This window comes from Macaca nemestrina, chromosome 19 (genome assembly GCF_043159975.1).
Source record: "Macaca nemestrina isolate mMacNem1 chromosome 19, mMacNem.hap1, whole genome shotgun sequence".
Lineage (NCBI taxonomy): Eukaryota > Metazoa > Chordata > Mammalia > Primates > Cercopithecidae > Macaca > Macaca nemestrina.
Window position 1 is genome coordinate 46,290,161 of NC_092143.1, and position 27,667 is coordinate 46,317,827.

Genomic DNA, 27,667 nt, shown 5'->3' on the forward strand with positions numbered 1-27,667 from the left:
AAATTATTCTATGAGAACATTGTAAGTAACTCTATGGCAACAAACCTCAAGATGAAGCAGAAAACTTGACTATGTCAATTATGGAAGAAATTGGAAAGATGATTTAAGATCTGCCATTTTAAAGTGCAGCAGGACAAGACTGTCGTGGCTGATAGTAGAATTCATCAGTGTTGTATGAGAGGAGATAAAGATGGGAGAAAGCGTTGGGGAGGGCAGAAACTGGGAGAGGGGAAGTGGAAGATGGGTGCCATAGGGAAAGAGTTTGAGACACAGCCTCCTCTAAAGTCCCTTTCTCTCCAAACGGACACACCTTTAATGATTGCATATTTGTGTTCAACATAGACACTATCATTTGTATAGCCAAGAGCTTTTGCTTGTAGTTTGGGGTGATGGTAGAAAAACTGCCAGAATATGGGTCCCCAAACCCTTCTTCTCTCATCATGTCCATGCAACCTCATGTTGGTGCTGTGAATCTGTAAGTTTAGAGATCTTTTACCTACCCATTCAGCAGGTGGCTGAGGCGAGGAAGCCCTGGGGAAGGTGGGACAAGATCACTCCAGGAGCTCTCCAGTCCCATGAGATGAGGTGAAGAGTTGGCAGGGGTTGGGGGAGATGGGGTGAGTTGGTGGGAACAGAAAGCAATAATCTCATCCAAATCAGCTGAAATAATTTTTTATATCCAAATAGTTTTCCTCTCCTGGAGATCCAGTAAGCATGACTAAAAGACAGTTCCCAATCAGACCCAATGCTTTGGGTGGACGGTCTCAAAGGGCTTAATGAAGACAGGAGGGGATTTTCTAGGACAATGAATGGGGTCTCTGGTTCTGGTTATCTGTTGTTAAAATACTTTGGGAGCTTTGCCTCCATTTTGGGTAATTGAACCCCTTCTGGAAACGCAGCAGAGAACTGAAGCCCTTATCCTAATAATATAGAGGTTTTCCTGCATCATGGGATGGGACCACCTGATCTTTACACTCCCTTCCAACCTTGGGATTCTCTGAACCTCCCTGTCCTTCCTGCCTGGAAAACTCCAGCACTGAAGGGTCATCATTTTTTTTCCTTGTCCAAGAATGGTGTGCTTTCTGGCAGATGAGAGAACAGGGCGAGAGGTTGGAGAAGAGTGAGCCTTAGAAATAGTTCCCAGACAATGTGGAACTATTGGTTTAAAACTGCACCCCTTAGTGCACATCACTGTGCACTAAGTTCTCCAGTAGCCCCAGAGCAGGGCCTCCTGATTCCAGTTATGCTACTCTCACTTTTCTGAGCGTCCTCCATTTCCTGAGGGTCTTCATGCCGTCACCCAGCATGTCAAACTCCTTTGCTATGTCTGTTGCAAGGGACTTGGTGGTGTCTATCTGGGCCTGTGCACTGCCCACCAGTTTGTAAGCATTAATATGTTGACTGTCTCTATCAGGGATCTGCAAAATACAACTTGGGGACCAAATCTAGCTTACTGCCTGTTTAACAAAATTTTATTGACACATAGCCATAATCATTCATTTACGTGTTGTCTATGGCTGCTTTTATGCTATAATGACAGGGTTAAGACTTTGCCAAAGAGAATATATGGCCTCCCATCAGAAAATATTTACTATCTGGCTCTTTACAGAAAAAGTTTGCTGACCCCTGATCTATATATACATTTAAAGACCAAATGAAAGCTATTGACTATAGTTGGGAAACCAAATTATGAAATTCATAGATAATTATCTTTCCACCGTCAGGGCTACCTATTTGTCTTAAATATCATACACTTCATAAAGCTTCCCGTGCTCACAAGCAAATAGAAGAATGAAGTAGATTTCCCAAGCTTTTTACACATGGAAATCGGGTACTTTCCTTACCTGAAATCTCTGCTTAAAGATGCTGGTTTGATTTGTCCCAGCAATCCCATTATTGGGTATATACCCAAAGGATTATAAATCATTCTATTGTAAAGACACATACACACATATGCTCATTGCAGCACTATATACGATAGCAAAGTCTTGGAATCAACCCAAATACCCATCAGTGATAGACTGGATAAAGAAAATGTGGCACATATACACCATGGAATATTATGCAGCCATAAAAAAGAATGAGTTCATGTCCTTTGCAGGGACATGGATGAAGCTGAAAGCCATCATTCTAAGCAAACTAACACAGGAACAGAAAACCAAACACTGCACGTTCTCACTCATAAGTGGGAGTTGAACAATGAACACATGGACAAAGGGAGGGGAACATCACACACTGGGCCCTGTTGGGGGATGGGAGGCAAGGGGAAGGAGAGCACTAGGACAAATACCTAATGCATGTGGGGCTTACAACCTAGATGACAGGAACTAGGAAATGCTTATCATGCATAATAAAGTCATATATAGGATTCTAATTTATTAATTCCTCCCTGCTATGGAATATCGCCTTGCCCCTTACAAAGACCACTGAATGGTCAAGACTCCTTTAGATAATTCCATGCCCCAGTTGTCCCTGTTTTGACTTTAAAATCCCATCAGTGTAAAATTCTTCTCTCTGTGGTCATTAACCTCTAGCTCAGCCACTAGAGAGCCTTCCCTTCCTAGCCTGTGTCCCCTGACTTACCCCCCCTACTCTGTGTCTGCTTAGGACACTCAACAAGTTTAATTTTATAGCATCTATTATTTAGTCTAACATGCCAAGAAGATCATCTGTTAATTACCTTTCCAAAGGACTACTGTTTTTGTTTTAAGTCAACAACATTTAAAACACACTCCTTATTGCTAACTCCAGAAATCTTACTGTAATACCAATTACCCTTAATGCCGCACAGTAGGTAGTTATGGAGATTCAGGCAGAGAATGAAAATCAGCTTAGGGAAAGAAAGTTACAGGTGTGCTTGGTTCTACACAGGTGCAAGGAGAGGCAAAGAAAGTGAGTGCTGCAACTGATTGAACCAGAGCTGAGAACACAGGGAGCAGACATCAGGTCAGGCAAAGAGCATTTCTTCCCGGAACGTGGCTAGTCACCACTGGGGGCCTTCTCTTCTTCACCGCTTTTCACCGTCAGGTAGTAGATGCGGTTGGCCTCGGGGTAGGTGACTTTGCTGAGTGGGAGCCTGAAGATGGCCGGGTTGTTGGTCGTCAGGAGCAGGAAGATGATGGTGGCAAGGCAGAAGGCCCAGGTGCCTGGTGGCACGCCCACCTGGAAACAAAAGCATTGGGGGCTGAAGAAGTTTCCTAGTTTGCTATGTTGGACTGGGGACCCTGGGGGAAAAGAATGTGATGGGCATTGAGGATGGAGATCCTCCCTCCAGTGAAGGCACTGATATTCCCAGATTTGCAATGTCACAGTAGTTGGTCAAGGAATTTGGGGCTGGATGCAGTGGCTCATGCCTGTAATCCCAGCATTTTGGAAGGCCAAGGTGGGAGGATCACTTGAGCCCAGACCAGCCTTGGCAACAAAGTGAGATCCCATCTCTACAAAAAAATACAAGAGACAGCTGGGCATGGTGATGCATGCTTGTAGTCTCAGCTACTCAGGAGGTGGAACTGGGAGGATGGCTTGAATCCTGGGAGGTTGGAGCTGCAGTGAGCCAAGTTTGCACCACTGCACTCCAGCCTGGGCAACGGTGCGAGACCCTGTCTTGCAAAGAAAACAAAAACAAAACAGATAATTTGAGGCACAATCAGAATCTTTCAATGATGGAGCTGCAAATTGGTCCCCCACATCCAGTCACACAGTGCCATCTGTCCGTCCGTGTTTTCTGCTGCTAGTTACATTGCAATCTTTCTACACACACACACCTCACTCCCCTAGAGATACATGTATGCAATTGTCAATTCTCCTCTGGACAACCTTAGACAAACCTTGACAGAGATGTTGTGTGAGCACCAGCTACCATTATCCCCTCAATGTTCCTTTACCAGACCCCACAACCCCGTATGTCCAGAAGCTCTGGGAAGAGCACTTTGGGGTAGTGTTCAGGAGAATCCACACTTACCACTGACAAGATGTTGGAGATGGCTGCTTCCATGTATGCACAGAACAGGGCTGTGGAGGAACAAGGATCACCAGAGTGAGCTTCCCAGGGCCTTCCCACTAAGCCACTGCCATTGCGGCCTAGGGAGCCCAGACCAAGAACAGAAGCCCCACCCTCTCTCCTGCAGCCTCAGATTCTGCACCATGCCCTGACATCTGGCATGCTTGCCTGGCATTATTTGTTATCTCTGTAGATAGGTGAGGCCTGTCTCCCACCAGACTGTTCATTCTTCAGGTAGAGATTAAAATTTATATTTCTTTTTGTCCCCTCCCTGCTTCTATAGTGGCCTTGCATAGAGTCAGGGGTCAATAAACATCATTTGCTTGTCTACGCTGATGGTAGTGAAGAGCTAGTACAGGCTGGATGATTGTCTGTTGTGGGGGAAGAGTGGTCAGACTATATGAGCTCCTGCCAAAGTCCCTCCTATTCAAAACTCTGAGCAGCTGTGATGCTGCTTGATGTTCACCAGGTCTCACCGGGGCTGAACCTTACCGGACCCCTGAACCAGTCCCCAGGAGCCAGGCAGCTGGGTTGCCCCATGGGAGCTGAGTCCTGAGGACAGCCAGGAAAGCTTGTCCATGTAGCTGGTGTCTCTGGACAAACTCCTTCTGCCCTGCAGCTTTGCTCTTTCTCCTTCTCTATCCAGAGCACCTCTTCCCTCTCTGTTTGTCAACTCCAATCCTACCAGAAGTGTTGTGATAAACCCTAGCCTCCCCCTGTAGGCTTCCCAGACGATTCCAGCCACTGGAATCTGCCACTTCTCTGAAGGCCAACGGCAGTTACAGTCTGAACCTCAAAATAGCAGGCACTTCTGACTTGACAAATATTTACTGGGCCCACTATCTCCATGCCCAGCCTCATGCTGGCTGCTGAGGGGGGCTACAAGGAATGTGAAAGTCATTCTCAGTCTCCATGCATAAGTGAGAAAAAACAAAAGAGAAGCTGTTCCAGATGCTATTCTTCTGTTTCCTTGACTCCAGTTTTATTTATTAATGTCCTGTCCTGCTTCCAGAGAACAATGCCAGGAGAGGAGAGCTGGTGGGAAGATGGGGCTGGGATTGACTCTCCCTTTTGCCATTAATAGCTATCTTCTAGGGCAAGTTAATTAGCCCCTCTGAGCCTCATTTCCTCATCTGTAAAATGGGCCAGGCAGGCTATGCCTGGTGGTATTCTGGGGGGGATTAAATGAGTTCATATATTTATATAACAGGGTATGGTGCTGGGATACAGGTATATGAGAAGGACTATGGCTGATTTCCCTTCTGGCAGCATATTCTGTATTTACTCTATGGAAATCGAGCTTGCATAATGTTGTTATGATTTTTAGTGCTCCTAGTACATCACCTCACTGGATCATTCCAACAACCTTTGTGGATGCTGCAGTCTTAGTAATTATTTGTGCAATTACTTCTCTTCTGCTAGGCTGTGGCTTCATGAGGATGTACTCACCATGGTAACTTCTGTGCCTAGACTAGGTCCTGGCACTGGATGGTGCTGTATAAACAGTTGTTGAATGAGGAGTTACAGAGAGCAGGAATGCTGTCATTAGCACACAGGGAAATGTGTATGTGATTCCCTTGTAAACTTTACAACACTGTGTACGTGTAACACTATTAGGTGGTTGTGATCCCATTTGACAGAAAGGAACCTGAAATCCCAGCTGTTAAGGGCAGCACTGGCATTAGGACGCCAGCCATTGGCCTTTCTGTCACTGCTGAACAGTATTGATTAGTGGTTCCCATGGGTTTCACAGAGACAAGAAGGGAAGGAGTAGCCAGAGTAACCTGGTTGTCAGCTTTTCTGAACACCTACCACAGATGAGGGCCAGCAGGTGAGTCTGCCAGGTGAGGGCATAGAACATGCCCCCGATGGCGATGCAGGAGAGGACGCAGTTGTAGCTCCAGAGGCCTGTGTAGATGGTCTTGAAGGGCGTGGCCACGGACAGGGCTGTGGGACAAGGTGTGATGTTTCTGTCTGATTCTGGGCCACAGAACAAAGACCACCCTGGGGCTGGTGCCAGGTCTCAGGGTGGCCTCCATACTGTTGTTCACCCCACATCTCCAAACCTGCTTATCAAAAGAACCTCTACAAATGGCATCTGGTCTTAGGAAACCTTCAATGAGAAGAGAACAGTGGTTTCCAAATCAGTTATCCAAGCCACAGGCTTTACTTGGAGGTCCGACTATTTCCTCCTAGGTGAGAAGAGGCAAGGAGGTGGGATTCTAGGCCCCTTCTTACTCCTTTGACTACAGCAACTACAGTCTTAGCAAGAAAGATTCCAAAAACCTTTAGAAGATTTAAACAAATATTTTTAAAACGTTTCAAATGGCCCAGAAAAATATTTCTTTACCCTTATGGATATATGTAGATAAAGGAATGATACAGCAGAAGGAGTAAGATGTGGGTATATCTGGGGAAAGAATTTACAGATGCCTCATATTTTTATTTTTACCATTTTTTGATGAGTTTAAAATTATTTCCAAATAAAAAAATACTTTTAAAAATTTTGCTTCCAAAAAATCTTTGAAAAATATTGGAAGAAGTCTAAAACAGGTTCCTACTCCCAATGCTACCACCCCAATCTCTGACTCTGCTGTCAGAAAGAGCAAATACCTATCTAAATGTGTGTACATACATATACACAGGTAACAATATTAAAGCACATTTGTCAAATGGCAATCCAATGTTTGAGAACAATTTTCTTTGTATCTTACCAAAAATTTCAAAGTGCTGGGACATTTATTATATCACAGTTGGTCTTGGTTACTGCTCCCGCCCCCATCCCTGTGTCCCTCCAGCACCCTCAGCTCTAGGGGCTCAGTTTGCAGGCCAGCTTTGTTCTTACCCCTTTGCATCTCTCCATGTTGTTGTTTGTTTGTTTGCTTGTTTGGTTTTTTTCTTTTTTTTTTCTTTTATGAGACGGAGTCTCACTCTATTGCCCAGGCTGGAGTGAAGTGGTACGATCTTGGCTCATTGTAATCCCTGCCTCCTGGGTTCAAGCGATTCTCCTGCCTTAGCTTCCTGAGTAGCTGGGATTACAGGTGCCCACCACCATGCCCAGCTAATTTTTGTACTTTTAAACTTTAATTTAATTTTATTTTTTAGTAGAGATGGGTTTTCACCTTGAGCTCAGGTCATCTGTCTGCCTCGACCTCCCAAAGTGCTGGGATTACAGGCGTGAGCCACCATGCCTGGCTCCCTGAAAGTATTTAAAACTTCAGGGAAGAGAATGTCTGGAAGATTTGCTGTATGTAGGGGAGAAGTGACCTCAAGTGAATTATCCTGAGGACCTGAAGAAAGGGAGCTCTGTCCTACCTGCTAGCAGCCCCACGATTGAGCCAATGGCTGCATGCAAGCAGATGAGTGGCGAGGAGATGAACAGAGCCACCAGGAACACACCGCCTGTCCAGGGATTGTCACAGCCGTACACCTGACCGACCCCAACAGGGATGGCTTGTAAGAGCTGCAAAGTTAACAGAATACAGGTCACTGGAGCATGGACCAGTAATGTAAAACCAGACTCAGGACCAGATTTGATCCATTCCTTGGGGGAGTAATCGAGTGGAACAGGAGGATGACTGCACCTTCCAGTGTGTGAGAGAACACGGGAGGCATGAGCTGGAACAAACAGCTCCTCACTCCACCACCCAGCAGGCATCTGAGCATCCCTCATGCAAAGCCAGGGCCCCCAACACGGGCTGGGCATGGATGCTTCTGAGGAACATATGGCTTCTGCTTTGAGGGGACCAGAATGCACCTCCTCCCTAGAATGCCAATGGGAGTTTCAGGGCTCTTGGGGATTTCCTCTAGACCTTCTGAAATCCATACAAATATTCTAGGAATATTGGAAATATAATAGGCCATTTTGATATATGATTTGACTAAAAGTCACCCAGCCTGTTGGTAGCCAAGTGCAGACTAGAGGCTCTGAGCTTGACCCCTCGCTCAGGTCTGAGGTCTTTGTCACCCTTGCTGTCTCTTTGTCAAACCACTGCTGACACATCCTCTTTGCTGGCCCCTGGCCATTCACAGCTACCCTGGGGGTTGTGAGCCCTTGGAAAGGAGGAGTAGGTGTGTCCCCTGCTCACAGAGACTGCATAGCATTGTGGAAAGGTAGTATGTGGAACATCTGGAGAATGGCCTGAAGTCCAAACATCCCTGAGCCTGAGAGTAACTTGGTGGTGCTGGAATTCGGGAGGATTTATTTGGCAATGCTGTCAGATGGCTTTTCTTCGGCCAGGCTGAATTGTGGATATTTTGGAGTCCTTTGAGGGCAGAAAAAGAAAGGAGGGAGAATGGCAGGGCAGGCAGAGCACTGGCCTGGGAGTAGAGGGCTCCAGCTTCCATCAGGGCTCTGCACAGTTCATTGTATGGCTGTGAGCATGTCACATCCTCATCTATAGCATGAGGAGACTGGCTTGGCAGATGATCTTCCAGCTTTAAGACTCTGTAGTTCTTTTCATAATTGCCAGGTCACATGACCTCTGTGAGGACAGGGCCCTTTATGCCCAGGTACATCATAGGTGCTTAACAAATAGGAATTGATTAGGTCAGTGGTTCCCAAACTTTGCTGTACAGTAGAATCCTCTGGGAATCTTTAAACAAACACTGATGGCCAGCTCTTCCCTAGACATTCTGATTTAATTGATATGGGGCATGGTGGGGCTTAGGTGAGTCTGGCATGCACTGGAGATGAGTTACGGATGATCCACTGTCGATGTTGCTACAGACGCTGGGAATCATTTAGTTTCTCCCTTTGGACCAGATTTTGTACTTTTTTGACAATTTGATTTAATTCTGGAATAAGTATGATTTCTTCAGGGAGTAGTATTTGAAGAGCCTAGAGGGCTCTTAAGCTTTGCCCACTCTTGTATCTGAATGAATGGCCTTTTAATAACCAAATGCTATTTGGACCAGAGTCTATAATCTTGTGAAAGGAATGGCAAGGGTGGGGTGCTCAATCATATTTATAGAAACCCAGAAAACACTTTGTACCAGACCGGGGAACTCAGTTTAAATGTTGGGAACAGGCTGGAAGTCTACTTAATAAATACCCCATGATTGCCAAGATCTGAGGAATGCGGGATGCTGAGGGGAGTTCACATCCACCTTTCCATGTGGGAATGCAGATTTTAAACTCAAGGGCTCAAGAATGAGAGGAATGAGGGAATGAGGGGTCTTGCAATGGAGCCTGGGTTTAGAATGAAGCTTCCTCCACTGGGATCCACATTTCAGCCTGGTGAGCTGTTCCCCAGGTGGCCTTCCCTCCCAGCACACTGCTCCCAGGCCGCAGCTGACACCCTGGGTGAAGGGCAGTCAGGTGTGCCATGGAAATTTACTGAGCACCAGGCCTTCTCCACACTCCTCATAATTCTTATGTAGCAACAACAAGCTGATTAAACAAATAGGAAGGCCTTTCTCTGTTGTTTCAAAGAGAAAGAGGGAAGTGGCATTGATTCTTCAAAACTCAGATCCAGAAGGTGGGAAGAGAAGGAAGGTGGTTGTCAGAGTGGTGGGCTGGTGGGGTGTTAAGGGGGTGGGTATGGGTCTCAGGATGCCTGGGTTTGGTTCCTACCACTTTCTAATTGCTTATTTTGAAGGTGAACAAGAGGTATCTTTTCTCTGTGACCCATACCACACTGTCGATGTTGCTATAGACGCTGGGAATCATTTAGTTTCTCCCTTTGGACCAGATTTTGTACTTTTTTGACAATTTGATTTAATTCTGGAATAAGTATGATTTCTTCAGGGAGTAGTATTTGAAGAGCCTAGAGGGCTCTTAAGCTTTGCCCACTCTTGTATCTGAATGAATGGCCTTTTAATAACCAAATGCTATTTGGACCAGAGTCTATAATCTTGTGAAAGGAATGGCAAGGGTGGACCATACCACACTGGTCCCCTCGGTGTTGGGTTGTCCGGCTAGCAGTGTGGAGTCGGGGCTCGGAGAGACTTTCTTCCTGCTGGTGCCACATGTGCCTTTGGCCATTACTTGGGCAATACCTCATGCATAGGGATCAGGGACAGCCTGTGGCCTGATTGTCAGACGGCCTGTCACCGATGCTCCTGGCGGAATTTTGAGTGTCGTGTCTGCTCCTGCTCTGCCTGTTTTCCACCTGAGAAGGTGGGCTTTCCCTTAAATGCAGAGCTCTGTCTTTTCCATGTTCTTGGGTTTATGCCCTAACACTGCCACTCGTGCCCCAGCCCCAGCCTCAGACACAACTTGAAAAGGTTTTGCATTGTTTGCTGCAGTGTTAACAACCACGGCTGGGGAAGCATTTCCTTTTCTGCTGGGTTTAGGTTTAGAGTGTGGCTGTCCCTGGAGGACCCTGGAGTGGTAGCTCCAGAGCTGAGCACAGCAGCAGGCTACACTGAGGTTGCAGCACACCTAGATGGGCAGGACTCAAGCATCGTATCACACAAACAATATTTGAGGACTTAGGTTATGATAGCAAATATTCAAAAGACTGTTGCAGAAACAATAGCCTGAATTGCTCTAGAAAGCAGACTGGAACCAATGGGTGAAAGATAAAGGGAGATGGATTTCTGATGAAGGTAAAGAACACTGCAACATGACAGGGTGGATTGCACCAATAAGTAGGGGATTTTGCCTCACTGGGATTGTTCAAGCTGCATGTACATGTCCTGCCTTGGACTAGGCGGGTGATGGTTCAAAGCTTAGGCTTTGTGTCAGGCTGCCTGGGGTTTAAGAACAGGCACTATCTGCAGTTGGACTTTGGGCAACTAACCCTCTCTGTGTCTTAGTTTTCTCACCTATAAAATAGTGATAATGATGGTACCTACAGTATTAGGTTATATTATGAGGGCTAAATGAGTTAATATGTCAAGGGCTTGGAACAGTATCTGATACATAGTAAGCTTGCTAAGTATTAGCTATTAGCTATCTCTGTTCATTAACAAGGCCAAAGTTTTACAATTCTATATATTTAATCTTATGTTAGATCTTTACTACATTCCTATATCTTTAATGTCTAGAGATCAGCAGATTAATGAATATGTACATTTACCACAAAAGGACAGAAAGCAGGGTTTCTCCCCTTTGGCCCTATTGACACTTTGTTCTGTATTACTCTCTGCAGGGGCAGGGGGAAGCTGTCTTGTGCATCGTAGGATGTTTGGCAGCGTCCCTGGCCTTTACTCATTAGATGTCAGTGGCACCTCTCTAGTCTTGACAATAAAAATGTCTCCAGACATTGCCTAATGTCTCCAAGGGGCAAAATTATCCCTGCCTGAGAACCACTAAGAGAGAGAGTATATAAAAATTAACCCTCTGCCTTCTATGCTAATGCCTTTAAAATCCTAATTTTAAATGTTTGTTTTAGTATCTTGCCCCTTTATCTGACAATACATTTTATCTAATATCTTTTACTCAACCACCATGATTCTGTACTGTCAACGCTTATCTGTTCACTTGTGTGTTGGAGTTTCCCTGTATAGAATGCAGGTTTCACAAGAGCAGGATGTCATCTTTGTGTGTTCTCAGTATCTGAAAAAGCATCCAGGCCGCGTTACTTGTTCAATAAGTACTTGTTGAAAGGATCTATGGACATGGCAGCAACCTTTTCTGATACCCTGCTGAGGCCCATCATCTGGCAGAGATGTTTCTAGAGAAGCTGAGAGCATGGGTAATCCACAAATTGCTTGGCAAGAAGGCCTGCAGTGGAATATGGGGGTCTCAACTCATCACCACTGGGTAACTTACCAGGGGCATTTCCATCTCTGTCCAGGTGATATTGGGCACTGAAGACACAGGCTCTACCAGTGTTGTGGGGAAGAAGAGGTTGTAGTGGCCTGTGGCTGCAAGGTACAAGGTGACTGCAATGTTGAAGGGCAGCGTGAAGACTGGGAGGTCCCACTTGCTGAAGATGGAATTCAAGGCACTAGAAAGAACTGGGCTGCAGATGGAAGAGACAAAGGGTTAATCCCTGTGACATCCTGAGGTCTACATTGTCTCAGCAGCTCTGGCCACTGTATCATCCACTGACTCCTCTCCTAGGCACAGCGTTTCTGGCCCCCTTGAGACTCCAGTGTTCCACTGATCTGGGATAGGGAATAAGGTATTCAATTTCAGCTCTTACCTTTTTTTCTTTTCTTTTCTTTTTTTTTGGCCAATTTATTGTCATCTGCTTCATAAGCTTACACCACTGAGAAACACATTTTAAAAATATCGTAACTTATTTTGAGTAAAACACTTTATAAAATAATGGAAATATTTCCTTGTTTTTTAAACTGAGAAAACTAAACAAAATGTGACCCTTACAAAATGTAACGTGTTGCCTTTGAATCACCAAGGTGTACAATGACTATTGTTCAGGGCTGTGATAACATTTTAGAAGACTGACCTTCTAGGAGGAGGCTGCAATGGCATATGGGCAAGTTGCAGGTCTAATTTCAGCAAAAATACTTGGAGCTACTCTGGAAACTGCCAGGGGAAAAATAGGACCTTCAGTTGTTTTACCCTCTGTCTTCTTCACCTTTTCCTTGGAAAGAGAATGGATGTTGGCGACAGACAAAGCTTAGCACAAATCCTAACTCACTCCTATGGGTACAGGCTGAAGGAACATTGTTAGGTAATTAATCTCCCTTAGCTTCAGTTTCCTCTGGAAGGCACCAGCCACCCTAGACACCGAATACCCCACATCACCCACACTCAGTGACCTGCTGGGCAAAACCTGAAGTTGCATGATTTGTTTAAATGGTCTGCTTTTAATGAATGACCATGAATTTCAAAAAGGCATTTAAGACTTCCTGAAAACCCTCCTACACATCCCTTGCCAATTAACTCTCCAACTTACTGAGACAAGTATTTCACATTTTCACCTTTCTCCTCAAATCTTTACTGTCTGCTTCCCTTTAGCCTCAGCCAACCACCTGGCTTTACTTCATTAAGAAAATAGAAGTGACAAGATGAGAAAGGCTTGTTTTCCCAGCCATAAAATCCACACCCTGTCTGCTTTCTTCCCACATACTCTGCCTCTCCGCCTTTTTCACATAATTGAAGCGTCCCTGCTCCTTCATCAGGACAATTCTTTTCCCTTTTCTTTGGATCTAATCTGCCTCAGGGACTTCATTCCTGTAATTTTCTCCTTTCTCTCCTACAGCTTTAATCCCTTCTTTTTCTTCAGATCATTCTCATCAGGATATAACATGCTCTAGTGTCTTCTACCTTTAAACATCTTCCCCCTTTAACCTGATGGCCACTCCAGCTGTGGCTCCATTTCTCTGCTCCCTTCAGGGCAATATCCTTCGAAATGTTTGGCTTTCTGTGCTGTCCCCAATCTTTTCCTCCTAGTCTTTCCCAAACCCACTTCAATCAGGTGTGTGCCCTCATTACACCATGGAAATGGCTCTTGTCCATTTCACCAATGGCATCTATCTTGCCAAGTCCATGGTCATTCCCCATTGCTTTGATTTGACAGTTGGACCTGCCCACCATATTGAAATACTTTCTGTCTGGGCTACCGTGACACTGGATTTTCTTAGTTTTCCTCTTGCCTGCTCCTTCTTAGTCTTTTTTGATGGTTTTTCCCCTTTCTTGCCAGACTTCTAAATGATGGAAAAGCATATGATTCTGTCTTGAATCTTTTCTCTCTCTCTCTTAAAAAAATCTTCTCTGTTGGGTGATTGCCTTTAGTACCATAGATGAAAGCTTCTGTGTGCTTCCGCCTCCCGAATCTTGATCATATCACTGTGTTCCAGATTTGTATATCCAATTACCTTTACAACATCTCCACTTGGAAGTCCATAGTATAATGTGTCCAAACAGAATTCTTAATTTGTATCCTGTCTCCTGCCACCAACTGTCAGGCCTCTGAACCCAAGCTCAGCCATCATATCCCCAGTGACCTGCATGTATACATCCAGATGGCCTGAAGCAACTGAAGATCCACAGAAGTGAAAATAGCCTTAACTGATGACATTCCACCATTGTGATTTTTTCTGCCCCACCCTAACTGATCAAAGTTCTTTATAATCTCCCCCACCCTTAAGAAGTTTCTTTGTAATTCTCCCCAGTCTTGAGAATGTACTTTGTGAGATCCACTGCCTATCCCAAAACCTATAAGAACTAATGATAATCCCACCACCCTTTGCTGACTCCTTTTACGGACTCAGCCTGCTGGCACCCAGGTAAAATAAACAGCCATGTTGCTCACACAAAGCCTGTTTGGTGATCTTTTCACACGGACGCGTGAAACAACAACCAGTTCTTCTCTTGGTCTTTTGTATTAACCCAGGTACTCGGGCACATTGTAGGAGTGTATTCGATTTTCTTTTCTTTTCCTTTTCTTGGTATTCCACAACATCCCAACAAGTTGTGTTGCCTCTGTTGTCCTTAAAATATACCCCAGACCCACTCACTTCTTACCATGTTCATGGATATTACTCTAATCTAAACACTGTCATCTCTGTGGGGTTTTGTAGCAGATAATTGTGGATTATTGTAGCAGATGCTTCCAGTATCTAGTCTTACTCCAGTTAAAATCCGTTTCCATCCTGCAAGCAGAGTGATTTGTTTAGATTTAAACCATATCCCATTACACCTCTGCCTAAAACTCTCCAACTGCTTTCTATCACAGCTGATAAGCTGATATAGAAATCAGTCTTACTGGGTCTTCAGGGTGTACCTGGTCTGACTCATCGAGTCTCTGCCCTCCCCTCCTGCCACTCCTCCATCCTTCACTGGGCTTCTGCCACACCAGTCTTGTCTGTCTTCCTAGAATACATCATCACACTTCCCCATTTGGGGGCTGCTTCTGCCTGCAACATCCTTCACCCACGTCTTCAGATGACAGATGCCTTCTTATCATTTAGGCGACAGCTCAAATGTCCCCTCTGCAAAGTTGTCTTCTCTGATCACACATGTCTGGAATCATTTGCTGTCCCATTTAGCCTCTCTTGCTTTCCTCAAAGCACTTATCACATCTTGAAATGATCCCTTTTATTAACTAGTTTATAAGTTTATTTCTGTCTTAGCCGAGAAGAATGTTAGCTCCAAGGGAATAGAGACTTTTCCTTGTTTACAAATATTCCCAGCATCTGGGATCGACCTTTCACTCAACAAATAGTTTCAGGCACTCAACAGATACTTGTTTACTGAACGAACCTGGAAAATGGCACTACTAATACCCGCCCTATGACTTGAATTTCAGGGACCCCATAAATGGATTGATGAATGCACTGGAGTAGTAGCACAGAGCCCAGGGTGGGGTGCTTAGTGTTTTTTGTCCTTTAAATTGGGAAGTGGGATGGAGGGCACTGAAGTCTAATTGCCAGCCAGTGCAATGTGGCTGAGGAGCTGTGCTGAGGGGGCTTAATCTATGTAGTTTTAAACCAAATGTATGCAAATGAAGGCAAGTTCTCCTTTTCACAGGCGGGAATGTGGGGGGCATTAAGAAAATCCCCATAGAAATGACTGTCTTAGCTTTTTGTCCCAATGGATTAAGAAAGAAACCCTAAGAAGAAAACTAAATTGCCCAGAATGCTTAATGCAGTAATTTATTTGCAAGCACTACTAAAAAGCAATAAAACAGTACTTAAGCTAAATTAAACTAACTGGTTTTAGTAACTGCAGACTTTGAAACCAAAGAAAGGCATTTACTTCTCAGAGATGTTAAAAATAAATCATTCTGTCTGATTTATTGCTGAGAATAGGAATAAATCGCCCTGTTTGAGGGAAGTTGAGAACAGGGTGGTATACACATGTGAAGTCAGGGTCTGGGGGACAAAGGCTCACCATGACAGCGAGCACACAGCAGAGACCCTGAGATGCTCGACAGACCTGCTGTAAATTCATGTGAACTAAGGATCACACGTGTGAATGGCCCAGCAACCCCTCACTCGGTGAATATTTGTTCCTAACCGCCCTTTCATCCTGACCTTCTTATTTCATCTACAATATGAGGTGATTGCCCAGCAAGATCTCAACTGATACTTCCAGTTCAAAGATTCTATGCTTTACATATAAATATTCTGTTCCAAGAAAGCTCTCTGCTTCTATCACAAGCAGGTTTTCAGCTTTTAGGTCTTGGTTAGGCCACATAATAGACAATTCCCATGCAACCTGCGGTTTAATAGTGCATACTGGATTTGGAATGCCAGCATCAAAAACTTCCAAAAAGTACAACCTGCGGCAAGTGACTTAATCTCTGCATGCCTTGGTCTTCCCTTCTGTAAACTGTGGGCAAATGTAGCCGTGCTTAGCACTGCATAAGCCCTGCTTAGCACTATGTCAAGCAAGCAGGAATAACTTAGGAAATGCTGACCTTTATTACTAAGAATGTCATTCAGGAAGATTACCATTGCAATAAAACACAAGTTGTCTTGTTGATTTAAAGAATTCTCCTGGCCAGGTGCGGTGGCTCATGCCTGTAATCCCACCATTTTGGGAGGCTGAGGCAGGCGGATCACGAGGTCAGGAGATCGAGACCATCTTGGCTAACATGGTGAAACCCTGTCTCTACTAAAAATACAAAAAATTAGCCGGGCATGGTGGCGGGTGCCTGTAGTCCCAGCTACTTGGGAGGCTGAGGCAGGAGAAGGGTGTGAACCCAGGAGATGGAGCTTGCAGTGAGCCGAGATTGTACCACAGCACTCCAGCCTGGGTGACACAGCGAGACTCTGTGTCAAACAAACAAAATAGTCCTCCTTATTCCATATCTCCAAATGACCCCCTTGTGTTACAAGAGAACTCATGGGCTTTCACAGTGTCAGACAAGCTAGCCTGGCTGTGAAGGGGCTGGGCCCCACATGTGTATGTCCTGTCTCTGGCCAGTGTAAGACACACAAATGTCTTGGGGCCCCATGGAGCTGTGAGCAGAAAAAATGAGGTGCCTCACCAGGCCATGGCTGTGAAGGTCACAGGAAACAGAAGCCACCAGTAGTAGTCTAACTTCTCTGAGAACACGGAAATCAGCAGTCCCACCAGCATCCCGTTGTACCCATGGAGTCCTGAGGCAATGGCAGACCTGGTGGGGAAACAGAGTAACTTTGCATTTGAAGTTGGCGGTGTTAATGGGCCCCTCCCTCCTGGTGCTTTGAGGATATGCTTCATTTAGGTGATTCCTTTAATAATAATGCTTAGAAAAAAGTGAGTTCGCTCAGTGAATATTGGGCAGTCACATAGCTGCCAGCACCTTTCCTGATAAAACACACACCTGCACCCCCTCCTTGTCTTGCTGATCAACAATTAAAATTATGCACTTTTTCTGTGGCAAAGCTCTTCTTTGCTTATCAGGGGAGACTTAGACTGCTAAGTATAGGGGGAAATATAATAGAAACCTGAGGTGTGACACATGGAAGTTGTGTGTGGGAGTTGGGGAGAGAAAGGGAGAGAGAAGAGAGGGAAGGAGAAAGAGTGTTATGATTACATTGTGTAAAATTCTCTGTAGTTGGCCAGGCACACTGGCTCATGCCTGTAATCCCTGCGCTTTGGGAGTCCAAGGCGGGAGGATGACTCGAGCCCAGGAGTTCAACCAGCCTGGGCAACATGGTGAAACCCCATCTCTGCTAAAATACAAAAAGTAGCCAGGTGTGGTAGTGCATGTCTGTAGTCCCAGCTACTTGGGAGGCTAAGGTGGGAGGATCACTTGAGCCCAGGAGGTTGAGGCTGCAGTGAGCCAAGATCTCACCATTGCACTCCAGTGACAAAGGAAGACACTGTCTCAAAAAAAAAAAAAAAAAAAAAAAAAAAAAAAATTATCTGTAGCTGGAATCTGGGTACTTTCTCTCTCTGCATGTCTGCACCAGAGTGAATAAGCTGGTTTAGCTCCGGGTTCCCAGGTGCTCCTTGGTGAGGAATGGCCCAGAAGTGTGGTATAGTATCCATGCACGAGTCTGGCACCTCCTTCTTTATCAGAGGAGAAGCTGGGGTGAGCACCTACAATTCTCCTCTTGATCCTAATAAACACTGTCCTTGACCTTTCTAATTGCTCTGCCGGGTGAGGGGCATGGGTTGTGGGTGAGAGAGGGGTGTGGGCAGCTTGCACTGCAAGACCCCTGCCAAGGAATGACCTGTGTGTGCTTGTGGTCAGTCCCTCTGCACTCACTTTAGTTCTATGAGGGCTGAAGTGTGTCTCTGTGTCTGTTGCTGTGGCCCAGTAACCAAGCAATGTCAAGGAGGCTGTGCATGGAGGCTGCTCAGCCAGTATTTGTTGACTGAACATGTGGGCATGCTAAACCTTACCATGTCTTGGCTGTTCTTGCATGGCAGAAGCTTCTGGAAGCTTAGGGCTCCCTGAGATGCAGGAAGGGAATTCTGGCTAGAGGAGGGCTCCAACCCAGCAGGGGCTGTGGCTTAGGTCTGGAAGGGGGAGGACCTTTCACCTCTGTAGTGACCAGGAGGTCTAGTAACCTAGATAAGAGGAGAGTAGGAGGATGGGAAAGGGGCAGGAGAGCGCATATCTAGGCAGCTTCCTGCAAGAAAGCTGTAGCACAAGGTACATGTGTGGACACTTGTACTAGACACAGGACAAGCTGTGTCATCAGCTGCTCTTGAGGCCAGGAAGATACGGGGGCAGCTGGAGACAGGCAGCAGGTGGGATGGAGGGAGGTGGCAGAGAAGACCACTGGGGAGCACTTCAAGAGCAGAAATCCACGTTTTGGGAGAATCATTATTTTTAGTGTGTTTGCATTTTCTCTACAGTTTCCCTTTTGTGTTTGGTGATATAATTTAGTGCTTTTTTTTGTTTTAATACCAATAGCTGCCCCACTCTGTGGAGAGTGTTCCTCCAGAATTCTTGTTTTTACTAAAACATTGCTGGCTTCTGGATTTCCATCCCTGACTATAAAATATACAAAATTAGGTTCAACACCAATGCCAAAAAGGTCTCCATTCAGACCACATTCCATCAGGGAACTGCAGCGTTGGTGGTGTTGACCTTCAGTTACCATCTGTAAAGTACAGTCTTAGGCTAGTGGGGAACTGGGGGTGGGGACAGCGGGGGTGATTAAAGGGTAGCAGGGGTGGCAGAGGTCATGCTTAGAATATGCAACTGTGGCCGGGTGCGGTGGCTCACGCCTGTAATCCCAGCACTTTGGAAGGCTGAGGCGGGCGGATCACAAGGTCAGGAGATCGAGACCATGGTGAAACCCCGTCTCTACTAAAAATAGAAAAAAATTAGCCGGGCGCAGTGGCGGGCGCCTGTAGTCCCAGCTACTCGGGAGGCTGAGGCCGGAGAATGGCGTGAACCCGGGAGGCGGAGCTTGCAGTGAGCCGAGATTGCGCCACTGCACTCCAGCCTGGGTGACAGAGCGAGACTCCGTCTCAAAAAAAAAAAAAAAAAAAAAAAAAATGCAACTGTGTCAGTGGTTCATTGTGGACAGCAGTGAGCTCGTGGCTCCTTAGAAGACATGTGTATGGATGTTGTGTCCAGTGGCTACAGCTTTGAGCCTATGGCGTAGAACAAGGCACCAACCTGTCAGCAACAAAGCCTAGATCTTTTCTAGGCACTGTGGGTGTATATGGCATATTGGAAACCAACTTCTTCTCCTGAACATGCTTAGAATATAGCCAGAGAAAGAAGAATAAAAAAACTTACAGAACAATTCAGTCTAGTGCTGGGATGTGTTCTGTGGTTGTTCAGAGAGAAAGAAAGGTTCAGAGAGCACAGAGGGAATCAGGAGTGGCTCCCTGTGGGAGGAAGGATTCCAGGGAATGGTAGAATTAGATAGACAGGTACAGCTGGTGTCAGGGATCACAGAAGCAAAAGTACTTAACTAGGGACAAGTGTGATGTTGATTGAGCACTAGGTAGCATAAGACCCATCAAATGACACTTGGGGAGCCAAGCTGAGGGGCTGGGTTTTTATCTGATGCAATTTGTCTTAAATTCTTAATCAGGATGTTTGTGAGGATTAGGCATGCCTGGTGTGCGTCCCCCCTTGTAAAACTGAAGTCTGTGAAGCGACTCTCTGAATGGCTTGGCAAGTTTACCAGTAGATTAATGGTGGGGAGGATAATCAAAGAATCAGAGTGTCAGTGCAGGGAGGGTCTTGGGCTCGTCTCAGCTGGACAGTAGATTATACAGACAGGATAATGGGGCTGGAGGGGGAAGTGCTTGCCTGAGACACACAGCTAAGAAGGCAGTGGGCTGCACAGAGTTCACCCCAGGTAAATTTCAGCACACAGTGATGAAGCAGTGAGGCATGGGCTGATCTGCCAGGGTCCCAGTTCTATGCCAGCTGCCCATGGTTGACAGGTACTTGGGAACAAGGAATAGGAGGCCCACTAACCAAAGCAGACACAAGATCCTGGCTGGAGCCCATTTTTAATCTCACCCACCAGATCTGCACTCAGAAGAATTCAGCCCCTCATCCATCTGACCTCGAATGGCCTCCTAGCATGCTAGAATCGGAGTGGTCCTCCAAGGCCACCCTAGAGGTGCATGAGCAACTTCTCCTCAGGGCCAGGCGGACTCACGGGTTTGTCTCAGTGGAATGGGGAACGTCAGCTGGGCCTGACGTTGGTTACAACACATCCAGCTCTGATTACTTTGGGTTTACCAATGGGCCTCTGGCCATGTTGTCCTCACAGGTACCATGATGGGGACAGCATGACCTTGAGCCCAGAAGATGCAGGTCATGCCTCCAAGCCTAAGTCCTGCCACCCATTGGCTGTGGCACCTTTGGTAGGTATCTCTCCGCTTCCAGTCTCCTTTTCCCCACGTGCAAGATGTGGACTCTGTTGCCTTCACTGTGCCTTGTGAATGGTGGTAAGAGTCACAGCTAACAAGATATGACAGTGCTTCTTAGTTTTTTTTTTTTTTTTGAGAGAAACCCACTGTAAGAAATGCATTTTATATTATGACTTAGCTTTCACTTTCTTTCTTTCTCTCCCTCCGTCCCACACACACATCCCCAACATAAACAAAAATTTCACCAAATAATATTTACCATTACCATATATAGACTACTCTCATCAGTTTTATTTTATGCTATTGTTTTAACTTTAAAAGATGCTGCTGACAATTAATTCATGATCTGGAAATGGGTTGGTGATCCCCAAATTGAAAAACACTAAGATAGGGGATAATCCAGTGTTTCCCAAGCATCAGAAGCATCCAGGAGGACCTTGTTTAAAAGTACACACTCCCTGATCCACTGAATTGGCATAGCTATGAGAGGAAGGGGAGGGGTGGACTGAAACTATTTCTTTCTTTTTTTTTTTTTTTTTGAGACAGAGTCTCGCTCTGTCACCAGGCTGGAGTGTTGTGGCGCAATCTCGGCTCACTGCAAACTCAGCCTCCTGGGTTCAAGCGATTCTCCTGCCTCAGCCTCCCAAGTAGCTGGGACTACAGGCATGTGCCACCATGCCCAGCTAATTTTTGTACTTTTAGTAGAGACGGGGTTTCACCATGTTGGCCAGAATGGTCTCAATCTCTTGACCTTGTGATCCTCCCGCCTAGGTCTCCCAAAGTGCTGGGGTTACAGGTGTGAACCACTGTGCCCAGCCTGAAACTATTTAACAACCACCTTAAGTGATTCTGACCATCAGGAAAGTTTGGGAACCACTGGAAAAATATACGGCAAAGTCTGAGGAAGTGGTCAAGTTCTACAAAATGTGAATTGTTATTGTTCTTTTTTATTTTTTCTTTTCTTTTCTTGCTTTTTTTTTTTTTTTTTTTTGAAAAAGAGTCTTGCTCTGTCACCCAGGCTGGAGTGCAGTGGCACGATGTTGGCTCACTGCAACCTCCACCTCCCAGGTTCAAGAGATCCTCAGCCTTCCGCATAGCTAGGAATACAGGCATGTGCCACCACACACAGCTAATTTTTGTATTTGTAGTAGAGATGGGGTTTCACTATGTTGGCCAGGCTGGCCTCAAACTCCTGGCCTCAAGTGATCTGCCTGCTTTAAGCTTCCCAAAGTGCTAAGATTATAGGCATGAGCCACCGTGCCTGGCCCTTGTTGTTGTTACTTGACTTTGCACAGCCAGTGCGAGGCCAGCTTCTTCCACATCTGTATCTATGCCTCCTGCTGGCCCTGTTTGCTTCCCTTCCTCAGAGCCCCTTCCCACACTGTCCTCCCCTCTCCTTGCCTTCTCTCCAGTCCCCCATATCAAACCTTTATAGCTAGGAAGTAGCCTCTCTAATCTCCCCAGCACTTGGTGATGTCTGTCTTCTCTGAACTCAATCACATACTGTACCGTATTATTCTGAGACATTCATTGCCTATTAATCTTGTCTCCTTCAACTAGATGGTAGGCTCTGTGAGGGAAGAACAGCTTAGCTATTCCTCTGCACCTCCCTCTGAGACAGTGTTTGCAGAAGTCTCCACAGTCAAGTGAATGTTGACACTGTCACATGCTGTGAGCAGGAGCAGTGTAATTCTGCAAGGACCATCAGTGACCTGCTTAAAGTTGATACTCAGGAGACTTTGGCTGTCTGGGAGGGTCAGGTTGGCTGATTACTCAAGTAAACACCTCTCTACTTTCTGTCCCACGCATCTTGCTAAAATCCCTATAGAGAGGGACCCACCTGTCTTGGCCCAAGGCGAGAGCTGTTAAGGTTGAGACCACTGTCCCCAGGGCCCCAGTGATTGTCCACCAGGGATTCTGGATCAGTAGCCCTATGAAGATGATGAGGCCGCTGAGAGGATTGTTGACGAACATCACCTGAGCAGTCCCTCTCAGGACCCAGTCTATGAACTGGAGGGCAGGGTGCTTGTCTGAAAGAGAGAGAGCGAGCCATCAGCAGGTCCAGCTTGGGCTGCTGTGCTGAGATGCTGGTTGGCATGGCAACAAAGGAAAACAGGGATGTGTAAGCCAGGACACTTCCCATTCAGCCAGGCCAGGTGTGGGGATGGAGGGGTGGGGGTAGAGGGGAGGCTGGTGCCCAGCCCACATCTCTCAGTGGCCCAGCAATCATTCTGCAGTGGGTGGTAGGTTTTGCCATATAGCCAGAGGCACCGTGCTGAGACTAATTTAACGCTGTTCCAGCCATTGGCTTGGTTGGAAAAGAAGCTCTGGGAGGTTCTTTTTTTTCCAAGGGAAATTTATTGGTCCAAAAGAAAGGGTTTTGGAAGGTTGGGGGTGGGGGGTAGGAAATTCTTTTTTCTGTAGTGCTGGATGACTCAGTTGAGGGCTGGTATCTGAGAAGCAAAAAAAGTAGCCTGAAGAAAAGACACTGGGGAAGAAATTGTCGCAGCCCAACTGTGAAAATCAGTACTGAGTCAGGGCCTGGAGGAGGCCAGGTATAGGAGAGGGGCATACATTCTGCCTCGTTTGCTGGTTTGGTTTCCAGGACAACTTGTGCAGGTGTCGGGGCTAGTGGGAGTGGAAGAGTGTGGTGTTCCTTTCAGTATTTAGTTCGGAAAGAAGTTAAAAGGAAACAATCCTGAAGCTTTGGGAAGGATGAAGCCAACATTTTCTTGGCACATAATAGGCACCTAATAAATGGCTGTGCAACAAGTGAATCGAGTGAAGGAATGATCAGTTAACTAGCTTGGGAAATGGCTTATCTGTTGCTAATATGGTTGTCCTGTATCTATTTCACATAGGAACGAGCAATTTGCAAAGAACTAAGATCAATGCATTTAATTCTGAAACCATGAGAATTCCATGCCAGTAGGGTATATCATATCCCCTTGGAGTCAGCTTAGGGCTGAAGTACCCCCAGCTGTGGACTCCAGCCCTGGGTGAGGTCCAGTCCTGGGTGAATCCACCCAGGGTGAGGGTGAATGAGTGAGGGACCAGCTTTGGACTAAACCGGAGAGAGGGTTGTCTCCCCGGCCTGGCCTGGTCTGGCTGCCTCTGCCCAGGGTATTTTCCTACCTTTCAGCCAGATCCTGTACTCCTTCATGTCACCCGTGAGGTAGCCCACTGCTTTGCAGAGCCTGATGCCCCTTTGGCCTGCTGAGTCCCGATGGGCCACCCCGTCTTCTTTCCTTTTACTCCTTTCATTGGGCTTTTCAATCTTCACAATGTGGCTATCTTCATTGGAAGACCGGAGATCCTTTTAGGAGAAACCAACAAGACATCAAATGATACAGCTTTCTGAGACCAGAGACATTTGGGGATAGAGGGTAGTGGCAGTTTTTTTGATAAAAATAAAGGATCATGAGACAAAGGGTGAAACACATGCCCATTGTCGGCGGCTGCATAGAGTACCCTGTACAAGCCTGCTCTTCCCGGGACCATGCACCTTCTTCACAGCAGGATTTCTTCACTTCGTGCCATGGGTCCCTTTTGGCAGTTTAATGAAGCCCATGAGCTTCTTTTCAGAATAATGTTTGTAATTGCAAATATCAGATAATAGGACTGCAAACCAAACCAATTATACTGAAATACAGTGATAATCATACTAAAAATTATGATATACATGTATGCACAGCAGATCCAATAGTGATCATTTCAAAGTAGTGATTTCAAAGTAGTGATGAGTAAAGATATGGGACCTCCTTATTGCACGTCAGGACAGCTCTGGAAGGCCATCCCAGCAGTCTTGAGTCCCTCTCCACTGCAGCAGTGGCCAGCCAGTCTACCTCTGTGCTACCACCGAGGATGCTAATGGCCTGTGTTTCAACAAAGGCCTTCCATTTGGAGACAGTAGGGTAGTTCAGGGAGCAGGTTTAAGGGGAAAGATTTTGGAGACTGGTTGGAAGACTGGTGAGTGAGTGCCTGTATTCTGTACTTGTCCTTAAAATCATGTCTCACAAAACCACACTATCTAAGGCCAGGTAGGACCCACCATGGGTGTCACCATGTACTGACAGTGGCACTTTCTCAGTGTGCTAAGTTCTTTGGGAAGGCAGGAAAGCGGCATCTTTTAATGCCCTTTTCCTATCCCCTCCCTCCCAGGAAACATGCTAGGAGGAACCCTCCTCACCTTTTCTTCAGGCATTTCCAGGAGGGGCAGAGCTGGGTGAGTATCCGGGGATGTCGAGGGCCAGCTCGGGCTGGTAAACTCTGCCTCGTAGAGTTTGTATCTGCTGGAAAGTGGCTCTGGCAGGAGAGGGCTGCTGTGGGGGTCAGACATTCCTTCAGGGCACAGCTGCTTTTTTATCAATGGACTAGACGGAAGGAAAGGGAAAGAGCTAGTGAGTCAGGACGGGGCCCAGAGGGACTTGGCTGAGGCTGGTCTCAGACCTCAGGTCTGTCCTGGGGGTTGGACGGTGACACACGTGGGATCTGCAGCTTTGCTGCCAGAAAGAGTTGAGGCCATTTTTCTACCTCATTACCTTTCAAAATCCTCCCATTCCTCCGAGTCCAGAAGAATGTCCATTTGGTCGATGAAGATATCCCTGACCACTGAGTTAGAATGGAAGTCTCTCTTTTTCTCTCGATCACTGAGTGTTTTTTCTCCGCCTCTCATATTGCCTGTTGTGCCATCCTATTGTGGTAGTTAGTGGTACATGTATTTTCCCCTTGATACGTATACACAGATCCAGTACTGATTGGAGGTGGGGAGTGTCTAAGAGAAACTACTTCTGAATTGCCATGGAGGCTACACTGCTTACAATTGATCTCCAGTCTTCCTTTTCTTCTCTCTACCATTTCCAGTCCCTTCCCTATTTCCTTTCCCCAGGAACAGTAGGAAACACTGGTCTATTCTTCTGCAAGCTGTGTGCATCCCAGCTGAAGGAGCTTCCCTTCATGGGGCTCCTGTCCCTGTACCACCAGGGTTAGGGCTTATGCCATGACTTGCTTTTGGAACATCCTTTGCCTAAGGTCCTCAGTTTCCTGGTTTTGTCTGGCTTCCCCTTGGTAGTGCTGTACTCTCTCCTTCCCATCCAGCCATTTGTGCCATTCTTCTTTAGCCTCCTCCAGCTCAGTTATATCTTATTTATTTATTTATTTGAGAGGTGGTTTTGGACCTGCATGCAGTCTCCTCTCCTCTAGAGCTTTCCCCATTGCTCCGTGCTCCATGCTGCATCCCTTGAGTGTAGGACAGTCTCTCTTAGGACAGGGATCACAGATCCCTAACATGGGTACTACCATTCCATATACTTATCATTCCAGACACTGCTCAAAGATTGCAGGGTTCCCTTCAAAAGGGGATAAAGTCCCTTTTCTAATTTTGCATTAGTTCCATTTCGCTGGGCTATTACCTCTTCTGCTCCTAACGAGAGGAATTCTTACTCTCCACAATTTCTTCTGAGCACCACTCACCTTGCTTGTGCAGAAACCCTTCTTCTTTGAGGCTTATCCCAAATGGCCATACCATCCTCTCCAACTGCTCACTGCTGTGTTATTGACTCTCTGGTCACTGTCTCATTCAATGAAGACTTGAGGTGCTCCTACCAATCATCTTCATCCCCCTTCCAGGAACTTTAAGCAGCTTCAATATCTAGGCAGATGACTCATCATCCTATTCTCTGATTTCTTAGATCCTTGTCCTTCTCATCTCCAGTGGACCTTTTCACCTCGCCTTTTCAACAGCCGATTTCCACAGTCCCAGCATGGGCTTAATATCACACACACTGGAAATCTCAAAAGTCAGATCTCTCCTCTGGCCACTTCCTCTTGTACCTTTGGCTCACCTGCTCAGATGACCCCTCTGACAGCCCTTCAGCTCCCACAGCCCCTTGTCTTCCCTTCCCTCCTTGACCAACTTAACTTCATGCCCCCTTATGTTACTTCCTCCAACTCTCTTGCTCCTGTCTCCCTCCTTCATGCTTGTATGGTAAAATTCCAGCCAGGATAAACCCAAATGTCTAACTTTTCCATGCTTTCACCAAACAACTGAACATGGCTAGAGAACAAGGGTAATAACTGAGTAGATTGCTTTCACTGTAAGTTGGATTGCTGTCCTCAGGTGAACATTGGGTGCTTCCCTTTTCTGTCTTTAGTCCAGCTCAGTCTGCTTTCTGCTATGGCTGCCTTTGCTGTGGTCTCTAGGGCCTCCATGGCAAGTCCACTTTCAGTCCCCATCCCACCAGGCTGCTCGGCGGTGTTCTGAGAGTTGTTCACCCTCTTTGACACACTCTTTGGCCTTTATTCCTGATCCCCTCTCTGGTTGCTCCTTCACACTGTCTTTGGAGGCTCTTCTTCATGTAACAGGAGCATTTTGCAGACCCCTGTTCCGGGCCCTCTTCTCAGCCCTGGTGCTCCTACCCAGGTGATGTCAGCCCTCAGCATGGCTTCGTATTCCATCTCCATGCCGATGACCCTCAAATCTCACATTTCCAGCCCAGTTTTGAGCACTGGATTAATAGATTTAGTTGTCTACTTTACACTTGCATATAGATGCTCCAAGTACCTTAATTTGCCAAAACAACTCATAATGTTGCCTTCCCAAATCCTATCCTCCCTCACAGGTGACCACCCTAGGAAAAGCTGTCTCCCCCTTCCAAGCTGTTCCTTCAGAAAACTCAGGAGTCACACTTAATGCTCCCTTCTCCTTACTTTCTAAAGTCAACAATTCTGTCTCTAAAAAATATACCTTCACGTTCATGGTCACCAGTTAGCCACTGTCACCTCTAACCACATCTTCAATGACTTTCATTTGGATATCCCTACTTTTTCCCAGGTTTCTCCTCCAAGCCATGCCCCGCAGGGAAGAGGTGCCATATTAATATTCAAATCCACTCATGTTGGATCTCTGCTTAAAGCCCATCATGGTTTCAGATGGAAAACCACCTCTTTGACAGGGTGTGCAAGGCTCTGAGCTCCCACTGTGCTTTAGTGAGTCCCTTGCTTTCCAGCTCCATGACTCC

The 27,667-nt window shown here is 46.2% G+C and overlaps 1 protein-coding gene and 1 long non-coding RNA gene across 8 annotated transcripts in view; one reads left to right on the plus strand and one right to left on the minus strand.

Annotated features, from left to right (window-relative positions):
* The window catches only part of LOC105499544 (uncharacterized), a 228,556-nt gene that overhangs the window by 149,860 nt on the left and 51,029 nt on the right, over positions 1-27,667 (plus strand). For 4 of the 6 annotated variants that reach the window (XR_011616899.1, XR_011616901.1, XR_011616902.1 and 1 more), the window contains exon 7: positions 11,746-12,075. This is a non-coding gene — a long non-coding RNA (uncharacterized lncRNA). Of the gene's footprint in view, positions 1-11,745; positions 12,511-27,667 lie in introns of those variants that run through there. The other 2 variants (XR_011616904.1, XR_011616903.1) reach the window with 2 other exon arrangements.
* The window catches only part of LOC105499549 (solute carrier family 14 member 2), a 485,447-nt gene that overhangs the window by 33,220 nt on the left and 424,560 nt on the right, over positions 1-27,667 (minus strand). For both annotated transcript variants that reach the window (XM_011772176.3, XM_011772179.3), the window contains 9 exons: positions 24,838-25,021; positions 23,784-23,964; positions 22,489-22,678; positions 16,855-16,983; positions 11,721-11,913; positions 7,316-7,463; positions 5,813-5,947; positions 3,962-4,011; positions 2,988-3,162 (listed from right to left, as the gene is read on the minus strand). In XM_011772176.3, coding sequence (XP_011770478.2) covers positions 2,988-3,162; positions 3,962-4,011; positions 5,813-5,947; positions 7,316-7,463; positions 11,721-11,913; positions 16,855-16,983; positions 22,489-22,678; positions 23,784-23,964; positions 24,838-24,987 — 1,351 coding nt within the window. In that variant the 5' untranslated portion in view covers positions 24,988-25,021. The remainder of the gene's footprint in view (positions 1-2,987; positions 3,163-3,961; positions 4,012-5,812; positions 5,948-7,315; positions 7,464-11,720; positions 11,914-16,854; positions 16,984-22,488; positions 22,679-23,783; positions 23,965-24,837; positions 25,022-27,667) is intronic.